Raw genomic sequence first — 17,969 nt, 5'->3', positions numbered from 1 at the left:
ACTTGGCAATGGGAATGGATATAGTATGAGGTGAAAGATGAGTTAGGGCAATCAGTGCAATATGCTGTAGAGGTGCAAATGAGTATTACGGAAAATTTCCCAAGGGTCGTACCCGTTGAACTAAGTTTGGAAGGCATTGGCTGAGTGGAAGAAGAAACAAAGACTTATTTGACAGAGAAAATACCATGTACAAAAATGAGAAGATATGAAACCTATTGTGTGGTCAGCTGTCCATAGGGAGTTTGATATGTCAGGAACAAACGGTGCATGGCTAGAAATAAGGCTGGAACCAGAGAGAAGCCAGATTTCAAAGACTTTTATATAATAAACAGAGGAGTTTGAAAGTTGTAGGATTCTGTGAAGCTCTAAGGTAGTGTCTTAACTACTGTTTTATTGATATTAACTATTATAAATAATTAATTTCCTGATATTGCCTATTAATATTTTTATTTGCTACCAAGGAGCCTCTTACCTATGAAGGTCTTAATCATGTACAGGCTGATAGTTGGTAGGTACAGAGATGTATGTTTTCATTAATATTTTTAGTATACTTAAATATATGTTCATTATAAGCTTCTACAAGTACATACTGAACTTTTTATAGTAAGATTTAAAGATTAATATGAGTTTCAGTGCTAATAGTGTATATAAATATCTATAAAGGGTTATTATTTATGCATGCCAAATTTTTAAGTTATTAACTATATATTAAAGTAAAACTAAAAGATCGTTTAATGTATGCTATGTGTTTATTCTCAGTAGCATTGTGTCTTAACATCTTTCTCATGTCATCACTTTTTATCCATGTTCTAGAGAACAAACTGAAAACACATTTCTTCTGGGTATACTAAATTTCATTTTTATTTGAGGAATATAGTATTGTTGAGACTAGAGATAAGCTTTTTCTTAAGGTTCTTAAAAGTGACTGATCACTAAGACAATTGTCTTATATATTTCCTGATTCAGATGAAAGCCCTTTGTGAAGGAACTAATGGAATATATTATGTAGTACAACTGGAATATATTACGTATTTCCCTATTGGCAGTCACAGATATTTACACAATTAATTTTTGAGTTGCATTATTTACATATTTTTTAATTTATAGTTTTATTTATTCAGTATTATATTCTATGAGACCAAAGCCATTGTTTTTGGTGACAAATTAGATTTTGCAAGTACAACTACATTAGGAAAAAGATTATGTACAGTAGTGGTATTAATTATTGCCAACTGGTTTTTCTAGAATGTTATGTAAGGAAGTGTAATTAATTACTATTTTGGCATGAGTTTGCTTCATTTTTTAAAATGTTGGGTGAAGGAGATTCTAGTCATTATACCCTGATGAACTTGACATCAATCTCAATAAAAATTTTGGAATCTGTAATTATTAGGAACTTGCATGCGGTCCCAATTCATATCAGAATAAAACAATTTTACTTTCATTAAGGTAATGCCACAGTTGTAGAGTAAAAATTTCAGTGAGATGTTTGATGTCATCTCTCCTGATGTTCTGCTGGATGAGATGGAGAGTTATATTTCAGACAAGGACAGCTTGAAAGCTGAATCAACTCTTCCCAGCCCACAAAGTGTTCATTATTGGATCTGTTGTTTCAAGGATATCTCTTTGCTACAGGGCTTTATAATTGGCCTAGGACTTGTTCAACACTTAGAGGTTTGCATTCCTTCAGTTTGTTTACTAAAAGTTTTGTAACTCTTTTTTTTCTGACAACTTGGGTAGGACCTTAATATATAAATCAAATAAATGCCAAACTACTCTGATTCAAGTGAGAATTGAAAGTGGTAGTAGTTTTGGAAAGTCTTTTCAAAGATACGCCATTTACATTGAGACCAAAATGATAAGAAATAGGAAATCTTTAACCTTGAAGAAGGCTAGAGAGGATGCATGGTTTCTTCAAGTAGATTAGTGGTTGCCTTTGGCTGAGGATGGGAAATAGGACTGACTATAAATGGGCATGAGACATTGTTTTGGAATGATGGAAATGTTCTGAAACTAGATTGTGGTGATGATGGTAAAACCCTGTAAATTTACTAAAAGTCATTGAATTGTACACTTTAAACAACTGGATTTTATGGTATGTAAATGATATCTCAATAAAGCTGTTTAAAACAGATGCTGTTTAACAAAAACAAATCGAAACCAGACCTTTAAAGTAAGCTTTCTTCATATTTTTGAAGACCTGTCATGTAAAAGGATTTGTTATTTCATCAGTTCCAGGGGACAAAGCTAATCCCAGCATATGGAAATTAATTTTTAAAAACCCAGAATTTCACTTACTAGAACAAATATCTCTCCAAGATGCAGAGGGACAGGCATAGTGATAGTGTGTTGCAGGGTCTTTAAGTGGTTTAAATGACATAATACATATAAGTATACCTGGCACTTAGTACATGCTTACTGTTTAAAGAAAAATTAATACAGATAAGAATACAAGTGTATGTTTGTATAATTTTTAAGAGAGAGAGAAAGAAACATGCACGCAGTTGTGCCAAAATGTTAACAATTGGTGATTCTAGGTGAAGGATTTACAGGTGTTCATTTCACTTCAGCTTTTCTGTTGGTTAGGAATCTTTCAAAATAAAATGCAAGAAGAAGGAGAGGAAGGGAGGTTAGGCTGACAAGTTTGTGAAGGCAAACTTCCTTCAACGCTGTGAAAAATAATGAGCCTGTCATTCAGTATCTGAAATAAAAAGAGAAAACTTGATTTATTGCTTCTTATCATAAAGGAGAGATACATGCTGGTCAAGCACAGTTTGTTAGCAAGGCAGGCTGCTGATCTTCTTTTGAGTTTCCAGGAAGCATTGAGTTCAGGGATTGGTCGTGTTCTGGAGTTGGCATAATCTATAAAAAGAGAGATGAGAATGTTGTTGATAGGTTGGCACTCAAGGGTGTGTTGACTGGAATGAGTCTGTTTCTGGTTCTGGTGGCTGTTTATTGCCATGGCTACAGAAAATCAGTCATGTCTTTAAGTTTGTGGGAACTTTGAAAATTCTCAACTAGTATGATATTCAGTGCCTGGCATGATGTAAACCCAGTATTCAATAAATATTCATTGAATGTAAGTGAATTTTTTAAAAGCTCACAATATTTGCCATTATCACCACCATCATCATCTCATTGTTAGAAACTGAAGAACTTGGCTTTGAAGTTCTAACATCTTAGGCTGCATTTTATTTGGAATCCTCTCACTAAAGTCCTTAAAGTTATTTTGGAGGTTATTTTGTTTGTTTGTTTAAATCAGTGTTTCCTAAATTTTTTTCAATGCTGTGTAACTACATGGGCTTAGAAAAAGATTACATAGATAGTAAATACATTTAAAATCAAAAGTTTCTTTTCTTCTGAACCTCTCAGAGTGTCTAATATGGTAACATGCATTGCAAATCTAGTGAAGAATAAAATATGTCATTTTCCAAGTTAATTTAATTACAAAATACTTCTTTTTCTGGACACTGTCAATCTGAAAAATGTTGTTGCGGTATACCACATTTATATCCGTTTTATATTGATAATTTTCTGAAGATCTGCTAGTACAAAATTCTCTTATCTCTATGTGACTGTCTCATACCAAGTAATTCTGATTCTTACTGTTGCTGACTCCCCAGGTAAGTCTCTTAACTTTCTTGACTCTCACTGATCCCAGATTTATGTAATATGGGAGAAACTTTCCTTTTTGCATGCTTAACAGTTTGTTTTAAATGATAGGTGAGAAAAGTCCTCTATGACTATAAGGTGTTATTGTGATTGTAGTGTATCTGTTTTCAGTGTTATAGGAAGTTAGTTTTTTGACTAAATTTCAGTCAAAATAAGATAGTAAAGTCCATTAAATGTTTTGGAGGCCTAATGGACTTTGATTTAGCATGTTGTTGTACAATGAGTTCTGGATGAGGTAAAATTCCTACCTTTTGCTTCTAACTGTACTTACGACCTTGAGATGGCTATTTAACCTCTTGGACTTTAATTTTCCGTCTGTTTAAAACAGAATCAATGGACTACATAATCTTTTAGATTCTTTTTTTAACTAACATTCAGTGATTGCTATACATATCTTTCCTGTTCCTCAAATAGGGAGGGTTTATAATAATTTGCTTTATGCTGCTATCTATTAAGAGTTTGAAGATGGGAATATGTGCTTCTTAGAAATGTAGGATATATGAGGAAAAATGTCCTGTAAATTGTTAGAAGAAATTCATAAAGATATTCTGCTAGTTTTGTAAACTTTCTCAGATGCACATTTTCATGCACTGTAGATGAGTTTTATGAGTTTTCTTGTAAATATTTATGGATGAGCTTTCTTATGTAAGTCTTGATTTTTAAAAAATTTTCTAATGTATGTATTTTTTCATTTCTTTAAAGCTATTTCTTTCACACATCAGATCTTAATAAATACATGTTTTAATATTTCACACTGCCTATCGCATACTTTACATTTCTTGATTCTGTTCTACATTTTTGTTCTGTCAGCTTTCTAATATACAAATTATTTAGTAATTCATTAGTTATATTGTTTATTGTGTCTTTTCCTCATTGGAATGTAAACTCGACTCATTTTTTGTCTGTTTTGTTCACTGATATATTCTAAGCCACCAGCACAGTGACTGACACATACCAGGCAATCAGTTAATATTTGTTGATTGAGTGATTAATACCTATAGGTAATATATGTTTACCTGTTCAAAATTTTACACTGTCTTACCTTTTGTCTTAAACATATGTAGATTAGTATATCTGTATTTTTTTACATCAGCATTATTTATTTTACATCATAAATAATAACAATAATTTTGCTTTTTATGTATCTTCACATATTTTATTTCATGGTGTTTTATAAAATTCTAAAAGTTTTCTCAAAGTTCTGTTAAATTATGTGAGTGCTTATCAGCCTCCTATTCACTGTAATTCCATTAGGGAGAAATTTTTGGGTATTATAGTAATACTTAGTCTATAAAAGTGTTATCAAAAAAATGCTTTGAAGGGGGGGGGGAACCTTTCTTTTGGGGACAGCAAGTTACCTAGAGCCTTCTTACACCAAGCAATAGTCACACAGCGTCTATTCCAAAGTAATGTCAATTACCTGGGGTAGGAAAACGTCCAAACAAGCCAGAGCTAATTAAAAAAAAGAAAAAAGAAAAAAGTAACTAGCTCCCAAGACCACAGCAATTACTTAACCACAGTATCCAGAATGATTTAACCCCATTAGAGTCTGTAGCCAGCGGTAAGTATTGAAAGCAATTCAGCATCCAAGAAGATGTACACATGGCAGTAAAGAAACATCTCTTTATCCTTTCTTTATGTTTGGTTTCTAGATGCTTTACGAGTAGATCTGCTTGTAGGTCTTGTGTGCTTGGTGACTGGCCCAGCAGGCTGTCTCACAGATTATCACCAAACTTATCCCCTTTGCTTCTTTTTCAGAATCTCTTTAATTAAAACTTTTATCAGTCCTTCCCCCCCGTTAGAAACTTAGTCATTCCCCTCTATTCTTAATCAGGGCTTGGAAATTTAAAAACGAGTATTTTAGACTCAAAGTTAGACCTGTTAAATTCTTTTAATTGAAAAAGAATAATGTAGACTTCCGTGATAATGTTTTCAACACCCCTCGCCTTTTTCTTTTTTAATTTAAGGGACAATGACATGTTTCTTAGAAATTATTTACACATACAAGGCCAGGGATAAACTGTAGCCTTTGTTTCCTTCCTCCAATTATTTTTATTTATTTATTTATTTATTTGCTTTACTCATTTTTAACATGTTTTTGTTTTTCTTAATTTCATGATTTTTTCCACAGTTTACTCTGTACAATTTGATTTTCTCATAACAGTGTTGCCCCATTCTTGAAGACACAGTCTTTAAGATTTACGAATTATAGTTGAATCAGATATATGTGATTCAAAATAAAGTTTCTGAAAAGGTTTTTAAAAAATTATCTAATCTAGTCCCCTCCTTTTACTTGAGAAACTGAGGTGCCAGGAGAAGTTACCTGCCCATTGTAGCAGTTCTTAATAGCAGAGTAGGAACTAGAACCAGATCATCTAACTTCCAGGATATTTTCGTGGTTACTGACTTTTCCTACTTTGTAGCTGATGGCCAGAATATAGTGTGACTTCTAGCAGCATTACTGTAATCTTTTTAGTTGGATACAAGCCCTGTGAACTTCATGGTTTTTTTCTGGGCTCAAATCTCTGGCTGGTCATTTAGTTTGGTGCTACTTCTTTCCCTGAGCGGGGGGCCATGACTACAGTGAGATGTCAGCTGGGCACCTACTCATCCACTGACTCTCATGAACTTCATCCTCAACATCAGAGAATGGAAAAGCATTATCTTTAGATGAAGGAATTAATTTCCCATATACTATTTGTTTCTGTTTTGAGACTTTAGAACTGAAATAATAATGGTAATTGTTTGAAAGCAAATATACAAGTTTTATTTATTATTAATCCATTCCTTTAACAAAGGAAACTGTTATCTGGCTTGTCTTTTTTTTTTTTTTTTTTTTTTTTTTTTTTTTTTTTTTTTTTTTTTTTTTTTGGTGGAAAGTATGCCATGACCTTCTAATACTAATTAGGATGATTTACTTGGTAGAGAATAATTTGGAAAACCCCTCAATCCCAGGCAAACTAGGGTGATTGGTCATGCTGATAACAATAATGTATATATGTTAGTGAATGCTAAAAGATTTTCTAACACCAATAAATAAAATATATTTTTAAAAATACTGTTTTGGCCGGGGGCAGTGGCTCACGCCTATAATCCTAGCACTTTGGGAGGCTGAGGCGGGCGGATCACAAGGTCAGGAGTTCAAGACCAGTGTGGCCAACATGGTGAAACCCTGTCTCTACTAAAAATACAAAAACTAGCTGGGCATGGTGGCGGGTGCCTGTAATCCCAGCTACTCAGGAGGCTGAGGCAGGAGAATTGCTTGAAGCGGGGAGGCAGAGGCTGCGGTTAGCCAAGGTCGCACCACTGCACTCCAGCCTGGGCGACAGAGCAAGACTCTGCCTCAAAAAAAAAAAAAAAAAAAAAAAAAAATCATTTGTTTTATTTTTACCTCCTTTGCTATTTCTCTTTTGTGTTTGTTTTATGCTGTTTTGTCATAATATTATATACATTTGTATAACTTGAAAATAAATACACACACATATGTACACACACTGTATATACTTGCTCAAAAAGTATTTATTTTCCCCTTATAGTTGATGCCATGAAAAGAGTTTGGAGTTGACTGCTTTTCGCAGTTGGGGATATGTAGACATGAGGAGGATGGGTCAATGGGCACATCATCAAATACATGCATTTACATAGGGTCCAAAGGTTAGGAACAGATTTTGGCAAATGAAATGATGCTTTAGAATTTATAGAGAGATTAAAAGAGTATTGCTATATTTGGGTAGCATCTTGGCATAGATTACTAACCAAAGATGTTACATGTGGGCTCAACATAAGTAAGATAGTAAAGCTCCTTCATTTTTAAGAAATCTTTCTCTCTCTTTTTTTTTTTTTTAAAAAAAGCTGATGTTAGAAACCACTGAAAAGGGGTTCTGTTGTTTTTTGAGAGCAAAATGACTAGATGTTGATTGTGTATTTTAATAGATGTCTATTTGAAGGATCTCTCCTAATTTTAGATAGTATTGGGCATATACATAACACAAAAATGTTAAAAGGGTTAGTCATAAATTCTGCTGGCTTTTTAAAACAGTATCCAATGGTTTTGTTCAGGATTCATCCTCCTGGATCTCAGTATAAGTATACAGAATAAAAAGTTTAACTTCATCTCATTAATGCCCTTGTTTGTTTCATACTTTCACTGTGTACCTATCAAGCGAATTGCAGAGTCAGTTGCCCTAGTTTGAACTGAGACATTTCATTCCAGCATTGAATAAAGCCAATGCTGTTTGCGTGAGAGGATAGAGTGTAAGTGGCTCCACCCCCGTCATTATGAAGTTGCTCTGGCCTTACTTGTAATCATGGCTGTCAGATTTACAGTGCTTCCTAAAATGGAGGATTGTGTGTTATAGCTACCGAGACTACTGCAGGAGACCAGGAGAGGGGCAGCCTTTTCAGAAAGTTTCCTGATAGACCTTTAGTGGACTGTAGTCAGGAAGTACTGGTATTGTTACAGGCATCCAGACAGTATGTAAATGAACAGGGTATCAGATTCCATTGATTAGGACAAGACCCAGGGTAAGTCAGTCAAGACATCATAGCACTGGGAGGTAAGTCTTTAAAGGGGAAAAAAAATCAAAATAGTTGTATAAGTATCAATTACTAATCTGTCTTTAAGTGGCTTATAAGTAGTACATACATTGCTGAGCAAAAAAGGAAGTGACTGTGGCCAGGTATAACAGTTTTCATTTCTGTTTTCTGAAAACCACTGGAACAATGGCAGAAGTTATTTATAAAAGCTTTGGGAGAAAAACTGAAGTACCAATAACCCTGAAAATTAAAATAATATACTCATCAAATGATATACCTCATACCAGACGTTGTAGCTGATTTCGGTACTTTACATGTGTATGCTAATAAAAACTGTTTTTAGTACAAAGGTCTAACTTTCTCATAAAAGCTTAGGCAATTTGTGTATTTTATTGATACAAGAAGTATTTCCAGTTATTTAGCTTTGATAACTTTACACTTTTTTTTTAACAGTGACATTTGAAGTAACTTAGAATAAGGGAAGGAAAACCTTGTTCAGGTATTCCAAAGAAATAATGCGTGTATCAGTGAATACAACAAAGGATTTTTGCCTTTGTGGAGTTTGCTTTTTATTGTGGACTTTCTATTCTCTTTTTGTTCTATTGATTGTTTGCACCAAATAACATACTGTCTTAATGATTGTAGCTTTATATTAAGTCCTGTAGAAAATACTCTCCCATCTTGTACTTTAAAAGTGTTTTGACTATTCCTGTCTCTTTACCATCTCATATGATGTTTAGTACCAATTTATATTTCTTTTTAATTGCATCTTCTACCTTTATGTTAATGATGGCTTTTTGTAGATTGATCTTATAGCCAGAAAACTTGCTAACTTATTAATTCAAATAATTTTTTTCTTAATTTTTGGTTTTCTGTATAGATACTCATATTATCTGCATATAGGGACAGTGTAGTTTTCTCTTTTCCAATACTTTTATAGTTTTAGTCTTGTTTTATTGTTCTGACTATAATCTTAAATATTGACTGAAAGTGGTGATAATAGCCATCCTTATGTTGATCTAGTTCTTAAAGGCTTTAAATTCTTCTGTGTATGTGGTTTCCTGTCATGAGTGGTTGCTGGATTTTGTTGAGTGGTTTTCTTACATCTATTGAAATGATTATGTAGGGTTTTTTTTCATTTTCTAAAGTGATGTAGTTATATTAATACATTTATTCAATATTGAGCTCTTCATTTCCTGGCTATGTTAGTCAAAGTTCTCCAGAAAAAAATACAATCAGTAGAATTTTGTAAAGGAGATACACACATACATATAAGATACACGCACATGCATGCACATATACACACACATATCAAAACAAGGAGGAACTAATCATGACAATTACAGTCCTTGACTACAGGTGCACTCCATCATGCCCGGCTAATTTCTTTTGTATTTTAGTAGAAACAGAGTTTCACTGTGTTGCCCAGGCTGGTCTTGAACTCCTGAACTCATGCAATCCGCCAGCCTCGGCCTCCCAAAGTGCTAGGATTACAGGTGTGAGCCACTGTGCCCGGCCTATTTCTTTTTCTTACCTAATTGCTTTCACTGAAATTTACAGTATTGTGTTGAATAGAAGTGACAAAATTGGACATTGTGTTAATGCTCATCTTAGGGGAAAAGTTTTTAGTGTTTCACCATTAAGTCGGATGGTAGCTGTGAGTTTTTCATGTATGGTCTTTATCAGATTGATAACTTTTCTGCATTAACTTTTTAAATGCTATAATTATGTTTTTCATTTCTATTTCTGTTTAGTGCTTTTTCAAAAATGACTAAGCATTTGGTAAGGTTTTTGTTGTCCTACATATACTTCTCATTTCTCTTTTAAAACCTGAATTACTCTAGTTAATAGATACTTATTTATTCAGGTAGGTGTAGGCTGTAGGTCTGATTCTGCATTTTGTTGGTCCTGCTCCCTGTCATTCATGATGACTTGATTCCTGGTACACGTAGTGAATTTTGATTTTGAATTTATGGTCCTTGATATGTCATCCATGGGAGTTCTTTCAGTTATTTGTTTGAAATACGTTCTTCAAGAAATGAGTTGCATTTGTTTCTACAAGGTACCTTTGGGCACCTTTGGGCAATATAAATCACTTTAAATTAATGCTCGACCTTTTTTTAGACTATATGGCCAGCAGATACTCTGGCACCATGGAAGTGAATTTATGGTTAACAATTCCTAGGGAATATTTTTTCCTCTGCCACTCAAAGCTTCGGGTGAGGTAGGCAAAGTGCATTCTCTGGAATGGGTATTTTCCTAGTTCACACATTGAGGGTGACACCGTCACTGGATGTTAGGTTTCTCGATGTTATATTGGAGTCTCAAACTGATTTCCTGCCTTTCTTGTGGTCCCCACGTTCTTCCTATACCTAGAATTCTGTACTAGTTCAATATAGACTGTAGGTTACTGTGATTAGGTAGATACCTTCAGAATAAATTTTGAAGGTTCAGTGCTCTATTATAGAACTGTTTTTTCATCTTGTCTGACTTTGGTTTTGTCTTCCCTATTGCTGGTTGAAGCATACTCTAAATATAAATTTTTAATATATTATGATGCATTTTGAAGTGTTCTTTACCAAGAAGGTATTCTTTGCACATCCAGTCTACTTTTAAGTTTTAAGAAGAGGACTTTTAAGGCCAGCCTTTTTAATCTATTCTTGAAAATCTGCTTTTATATGATTCCAAGTCATATTCAATGGTATTTACATAAATTTTTCTTATCAATTTTCAAAGCTGATTACATCATACACTTTTATACCTTTCTATGTGGCTCTTACTAGCTCTTGTATTGGTAATTGGGATGTGATTACATGATTTACTGGTTGCCAGTGTTGTGAAGTAGTTGTTAGTATTTTGCATTTTGAAACAATAAATTCTCCTTAAAAAATACTGTACGAGCCGGGCACGGTGACTCACGCCTGTAATCCCAGGACTTTGGGAGGCCGAGGTGGGTGGATCACCTGAGGTCAGGAGTTCAAGACCAGCCTGGCCGACATGGTGAAACCCCATATCTACTAAAAATAAAAAAGTAGCCAGGCGTGGTGGCACGAGTCTGTAGTCCCAGCTACTCAAAAGGCCGTGGTAGGAGAATTGCTTGAACCTGAGAGGCGAAGGTTGCAGTGAGCCGAGATCGTGCCACTGCACTCCAGCCTGGGCAACGGGGTGAGACTCTGTCTTAAAAAAAAAAAAAAACTGTACAAATCCAGAAATAGCATAGATAACACTGCACTTTTCTTTTGAAGTTGCAACTTGTGTAGGAAAGACTTTCTTTTCTTTTTTTTCTTTTTTTTTCTTTTTAAGCAGGGTCTGACTATGGCCCATGATGGAGTACAGTGGCATGACCTTGGCTTACTACAACTTCTGCCGCCTGGGCTCAAGCCATCCTCCCACCTCAACCTCCCAAGTAGCTGGGACTACAGGCACCTGCCACTGCTTCTGGCTAATTTTTGTATTTATTGTAGAGGCGGAGTTTCACCATGTTATGCAGGCTAGTAACCAACTCTTGGGCTCAAGTGATCCTCCCGCTCTGGCCTCCCAAAGTGCTGGGATTAAAGGTGTGAGCCACCATGCCTGGCCAAGGTTTCATATTCTTTGTCTAGAGAAAATTGCACACCCATTCAGACATTTGAGCAAACAATTTACATTCTCCTTATTAAACTGATTCATGTAATAAATATCTTTCACTTTTTGCCATTCTTAGTTTTATAGTCCTTAATATTGGTGTGTTTAAAATTATTTTGCAGGTATTCTTTAGGTGATGCTAGAAGGCCTCTTCATGAAACAGCAGTTTTGGTAGAAGATGTGGTACACACTCAGTTAATTAATCTGGTAAGAACATATATAATTTGATTCCGTATCTCTTCTCTGTGTTCTTCCAATAGGATTGTAACCCAACACTTTAAAAATATTTTATTTACAGCTGGAATTCTTTTTTGTTAGCATTATTGAAGTATAATTTATATATAACAAAATTTACTGGTTGAATGCATAATTTGCTGAGCCTCAGCAATGGAATATTATAATATAAACTTATAACACAATCATGATATCGAAAATTTCCATCATCTAAAACAAACTCTTGTTCCCCTGGGCAGTCAGCAGCCGTCATCATGACAGCAAAAAGTTTTGACTCACTGAAGGCTCAGATGGTTGTTAGCATTTTGTAACAATAAATTATTTTTAAATTAAGGTATGTACATTATTTTTTAGATAATGCCAGTTGACAGTTTCATAGGCTATAGTATAGTGTAAACATAGTTTTTATATGCACTGAGTAACCTCATAATTTGACTGTATGCCTACTCTGTACCCACAAAAATTAAAAGTTAAAAAATTTAAAAAAAATTTGACTCACTTTATTACAGTGGTCTGTAACTGAACTTACGGTATCTCTGAGGTATGCCTGTACCATTAGAAGGCAACATGAGGAATTCACTCATGTTGCCTTCTAATCCTTGCATGATTTTATTTTTACATTTAGCTCATTCATGTAGTTGTTGTTTATTCCTGTTATTTTTTGAGATGTGGATCTAATTTTATCCTTTTTCAAATGGGAACTCAGTTTTACCATCACTGTGTATTTAAAAATTTATCTTTTCCTTAGTGATTTGAAATGCCTTCTTTATAATATACTAAATTTATATATATATAGGTATCTGTTTCTCATTGTACATGCTATACTAATGGTTTAGTATATGTATATCCTAGTATGGCATTGTTTATTACAGGTTTTATAGTGTATTTTAATGATTATTAGGGCTAAACTTACTTGTAGTTTTTCTTTTTTTTCAGTATGTTCCCAGCTATTCATGTATATTTATTGCTCGTCATGAATATTAGTAGCAACTTGTCTAGCTAATAAAAATTTTCATTGGTATGTTTATTGAGATTACATTATTTTATAAGTTAAGGAGAACTGCATCTTTAAAATCTTGAAACATTCTATGAATAGGGGATATCTACATTTGTTTGAGACTACTTTTGTGTCTTTCAGTTGTGTTTTAATGTTTTTATTCTCTTAGCTTCACACATTTATTGTTAAGTTTGTTTTTTTAACTATTTCATCTTCTTCATTGCTATTGTTAATGGATATTTTCTATAATTATATAATTTTATAATTATATAAAACATTCAAAAGTTTAATGAAATGCATACATGTACAGATTCAAGATGAGCCAACTCCGTTTAGAACAAATTAAAAGAAATCCATGTTCAAACTGCTGGACGATAAGAACATAATACAAATCTTAAAGCCTAACAGGCTTATTATCATAGGGGAAGGATGATTTGAAAGACAGTGGAATTCTTATCAGAAAACAGGCAGGCTAGAATGAAATGGCACAACAGTTTTAAAGTACTGAATGTAGAATATTAAGTTGACTGTTCTTTTTCTCTATCTTTCTATAGCCTTCTCTCCTTCTGTACCTGTCCTCCTGTCTTACAAGGACACCAGATATTTATTCTTTAGTGGTATTGTTATTCATATTAAATCTATGTATGTTACCATTTTTATATTACAATGTTATAACTTTTCTTTTAAAGTCAAATGCTTTTAAGGAATGTAGACAAAAAAGGAAGCAGCATATGGGCTATTTTGTATTTACCCACATATCTACCATTTCCCATGCTCATTATTCCTTCTCACAGATTGTAGTTGCCATTTCAGTCTTTTCCTTCATCTTGAAGAAGCCTTGTAACTTTTTTTTTGGTACAGCTGTGCTGATGATGAAGTCTCTTACGTTTCTTTCATCCGAACATATCTTTATCTTTATTCTTTAAGTATGTTCTTCCCTGCATGGAATTCTATGTTGATAATCTTTTCCTTTTAACTCGTTGAATATTTCATTCTAATATTTTCTGACCTACATTAGTTTCTGACAAGTTAACTGTTATTCATTTGTTCCCCTGTATGTAACATGTTTTTTTCTGGCTGCTCTCAAGATTTTTTCATTATCTTTTGCTTTGGGTAGTTTTATCTCTAGGACTGATTTTTTAAATCATTATTTTTCTTGTTGAACACTGGGTATCAATTTGTGGAAGTTTTCAGCCATAAGTTTTACCATTTGACATTATTTCACAAGGCTCTCAGGGCCTTTAGTGTTTCTCTAAACTTTTTCTGCCCCTTTTTATTCTGTTTTGTTTTATTTGACTTTTGTAATTCCTATTGCTTTACCTTTAAGTTTACTACTTTTTCTGCCATCTCTAATATGCTAGTCAGTGCTAGTGTTTTTTTCAGTGAAGTCCATAGTATTTTCTATTGCAGTATCTGTTTGAAAATGTATCTTAGTGGGTTATAAACCCCTTTTGAATTATGGGTACATACTTTTATATTCTATTTTAAATATTGAAGTTGGAATATTATTTTATGACTGCTACACTAGTATAAACAAGAAATAGTATGTGCCTTTACTTATAATGAGAGATCCTCTTATTACAATATATGCTTACCTCTCCTTACCCATTTAATATTTGAATGATAGTTTTGATGCCTATATGTGAGATTCATCCTGTCCAGATTCCACTAAATATTACATTGAATGATATACCTAACTAGAGGAAAACTTTGTTATGTTACCTCTACAATATCCAGGCATGTGTCAGAGTCAGTTCTTTAGAGGATTTATAGAGAACAGTTATTTTCAAAAAGTCAGTCCTTTTTTTACCGTGGAATATCATGTAGTCATGACAAATTATATGTGTGTGTTTTGTAGTCTTCATTTCAATCTCTTTGTAGTTCTTTATCCATTTGCCTATTAAGATCAGTTTTTTCCTGTAATTCTTTGAACATTTTTTTTTTTTTTGAGACGGAATCTCACTCTGTCATCTAGGCTGGAGTGCAGAGGCATGATCTCGGCTCACTACAACCTCCACCTCCCAGGTTCAAGCAATTTCGTCAGTCTCTTGAGTAGCTGAGATTACAGGTGTGCTACCATGCCCAGCTAATTTTTTGTATTTTTAGTAGAGACAAGGTTTCACCATATTGGCCAGGCTGACCTCGAACACCTGACCTCAGGTGATCTTTCCACCTCAGGTGATCTGTCCGCCTCAGCCTCCCAAAGTGCTGGTATTACAGGCGTAAGCCACCACGCCTGGTCAACATCTTTATAATAACTTTACTGAAGTATTTATAGTCTAAATTCAGTAACTGTACCACATTGGAAGCCATTTATCTTGACTCTGCTTTTTACTTACTAGGTGTCATTCTTTTGGTTTTTTTTTTTTTTTTGCAGGTATAATAATTTTTTTTAAAGTGGATATTTTATATAATACATTATTGTGACTCTTCTGAAGACTTTTTGTTGGTTTTGTTGTAGCTGGCAGGTAACATGCCTGGACATAAAATGTTCTCTCTCCCATATTGTAGACAGCGACTCACCTGTCTCCTTAATTCTTGTTGCTTTCTGCTGCTGCCTTTGATTTTTCCCCTTTTGTCTCCTTAAACTTCTTGTACGTTTTCCTCTTTTGTCTCTCTCTTAAACTTGTACATTTGAACTCTTGAGAAGAAAGGGAAAAATAATAGGCAAATTGTTTTTTAAGTGTTGATACTCCCTTAGTGTAGAATATTATGTAACCAGTATACATTATATTTGTTAGTTTTTTATAATATTAAATTTTTTGTTGAAATTACATAGAACAAAATCTATGTTTTGTTTTCTTTTTTCAGTTCTTTATGTTTTGTCAAATATGCAGTCTTATAACCACAACTAAAATTGATTAGAACAGTTCCATCATTCCCCCCAAAATTCTTTCATTCTACCCATTGTCAAACTTTTCTACCCCAACCCTCTGCCACCATGAGGTCTCCATTGTTTGTCACAGAAGAAGACTTCTCTTTTAATTCTTTTTGTCTATGCTTGGTAAGCAGTTCCTAGATTTATACTCCCTTTGAGTTCAGTACAGGGGATATGAGTAGAAAATAAAAACTCACTGCCAGGTTTATTTTTGCTTTTATTATCATTTTTAATAGACACATAATAATTGTACCTATTTATGGGGTACAGTGTGTTATTTTGACACATGTATACAATGTCTAATGATCATATCAGGGTATTTAGCATATTCGTTTCCTTAAACATTTAGGATTTCTTTGTATTGGGAATATTCAAAATCCACTCCTAGCTATTTGGAAATACACAATAAATTGCTGCTATTATAGTCACTATATAATGCTATAGAACACTAGAACTTATCTCTCCTATCTGTTTATCTGTGAACAACTCTTTGGCTATACCTTGCTCTCCACCTCACCTCTAGAAACTACTATTCTACTCTCTACTATTATGAGATCAACTTTGTTGTTGTTGTTGTTGTTGTTGTTTTGGAGATGGAGTTTCACTCTTGTTGCCCAGGCTGGAGTGCAATGGCACGATCTCGGCTCACCGCAACCTCCGCCTCCCGGATTCAAGTGATTCTGCTGCCTCAGCCTCCCAAGTAGCTGGGATTATAGGAATGCGCCACCACGACCAGCTAATTTTGTATTTTTAGTAGAGACAGGGTTTCTCCATGTTGGTCAGGCGGGTCTCAAACTCCCGACCTCAGGTGATTTGTTCACCTCGGCCTCCCAAAGTGCTGGGATTACAGGTGTGAGCCACCGTGCCTGGCCAATTTTTTTACCTTTCATATATCAGTGAGAACATGTGATATTTATCTTTCTGTGCCTGGCTTATTTCTCTTAACATAATGTCATTTAAGCTCATTTATGTTGCCACAAATGACAGAATTTCCTTCTTTTTATGGTGAAATAGTATTTCATTGTGAATATATACCACATTCTTGATATCCATTTATCTGTTGATGGACACTTCAGTTATTTCATATCTTGGCTATTGTGAGTATTGCTGCAATAAACATGTGATCGCAGCTATATCTTCGGCATACTATTTTCCTTTGTATATGGACCCAGTGGTGGGATCGCTGGATCATATGATAATTCTATTTTTAGTTTTTTATTGTTTTCCATAATGGTTATACTAATTTACATTTCAATCAGAAGTGTATAAGACATTCCCTTTCTCCTCCTCATTGCTAGCATTTGGTATTATTAATTATAACATTGTTTTTGATAATAACCATTCTAATAATTAGGGTAAGGTGATTATTTCATTGTTGTTTTCATTTGCATTTCCCTGATGATTAGTGACATATAGAGTGTTTTCATGTACCTGTGGGCTATTTATGTCTCTCTCTCTCTTTTTCTTTTTTTTTAAGTACAGGGTCTTGCTATGATGCCTAGACTGGTCTCAAACTCCTGGGTGCAAGCCATTTTCCCCCCTCAGCTTTATGAGTAGCTTGTATTACAGGTGTGTGTCACTCCACCCAACTGGTCTTTTGAAAGATGTTGATTCAGACCTTTTGCCTATTTTTTAAATTGGATTTTTCATTTAATTTGCTTTTAAGTTCCTTGGATATTAGTCCCTTGTCGGAAGAAATTCAAGCATTTTCTCTCTTCTTGCAGGTTGTCTCGTAACTCTTGATTTTGTGTAGAAGATTTTTAGTTTAATATAATCCCATTTGTCTATTTTTTGTTTTGTTGCCTGTACTTTTGAGGTCGATTTCATAAAATATTTTCCCAGAACAATCTCTGAAGCATTTTCCTCTATGCTTTCTTCTAGTAACTTAATAGTTTTGGGTCTTAGATTTTAAGTCTTTAATCCATTTTGAGTTGATTTTTTGAGTATGGTGAGAGATAGGGGTCTAGTTTATTTTTCTGCATATAAGCATCCAGTTCTTCCAGCACCGTTTATTGAAAAGACTCACCA

General features: G+C 34.1%; 1 protein-coding gene across 5 annotated transcripts in view; it reads left to right on the top strand.

Moving 5' to 3' along the window:
• Positions 1–17,969, top strand: part of SUPT3H (SPT3 homolog, SAGA and STAGA complex component) — a 527,431-nt gene that overhangs the window by 243,497 nt on the left and 265,965 nt on the right. For all 5 annotated transcript variants that reach the window (XM_050788261.1, XM_050788262.1, XM_050788263.1 and 2 more), the window contains one exon: positions 11,955–12,039. In XM_050788261.1, the coding sequence (XP_050644218.1) occupies positions 11,955–12,039 (85 nt within the window). The remainder of the gene's footprint in view (positions 1–11,954; positions 12,040–17,969) is intronic.

This window comes from Macaca thibetana, chromosome 4 (assembly GCF_024542745.1).
Source record: "Macaca thibetana thibetana isolate TM-01 chromosome 4, ASM2454274v1, whole genome shotgun sequence".
Lineage (NCBI taxonomy): Eukaryota > Metazoa > Chordata > Mammalia > Primates > Cercopithecidae > Macaca > Macaca thibetana.
This window is presented reverse-complemented; position numbering and strand designations above follow the sequence as displayed.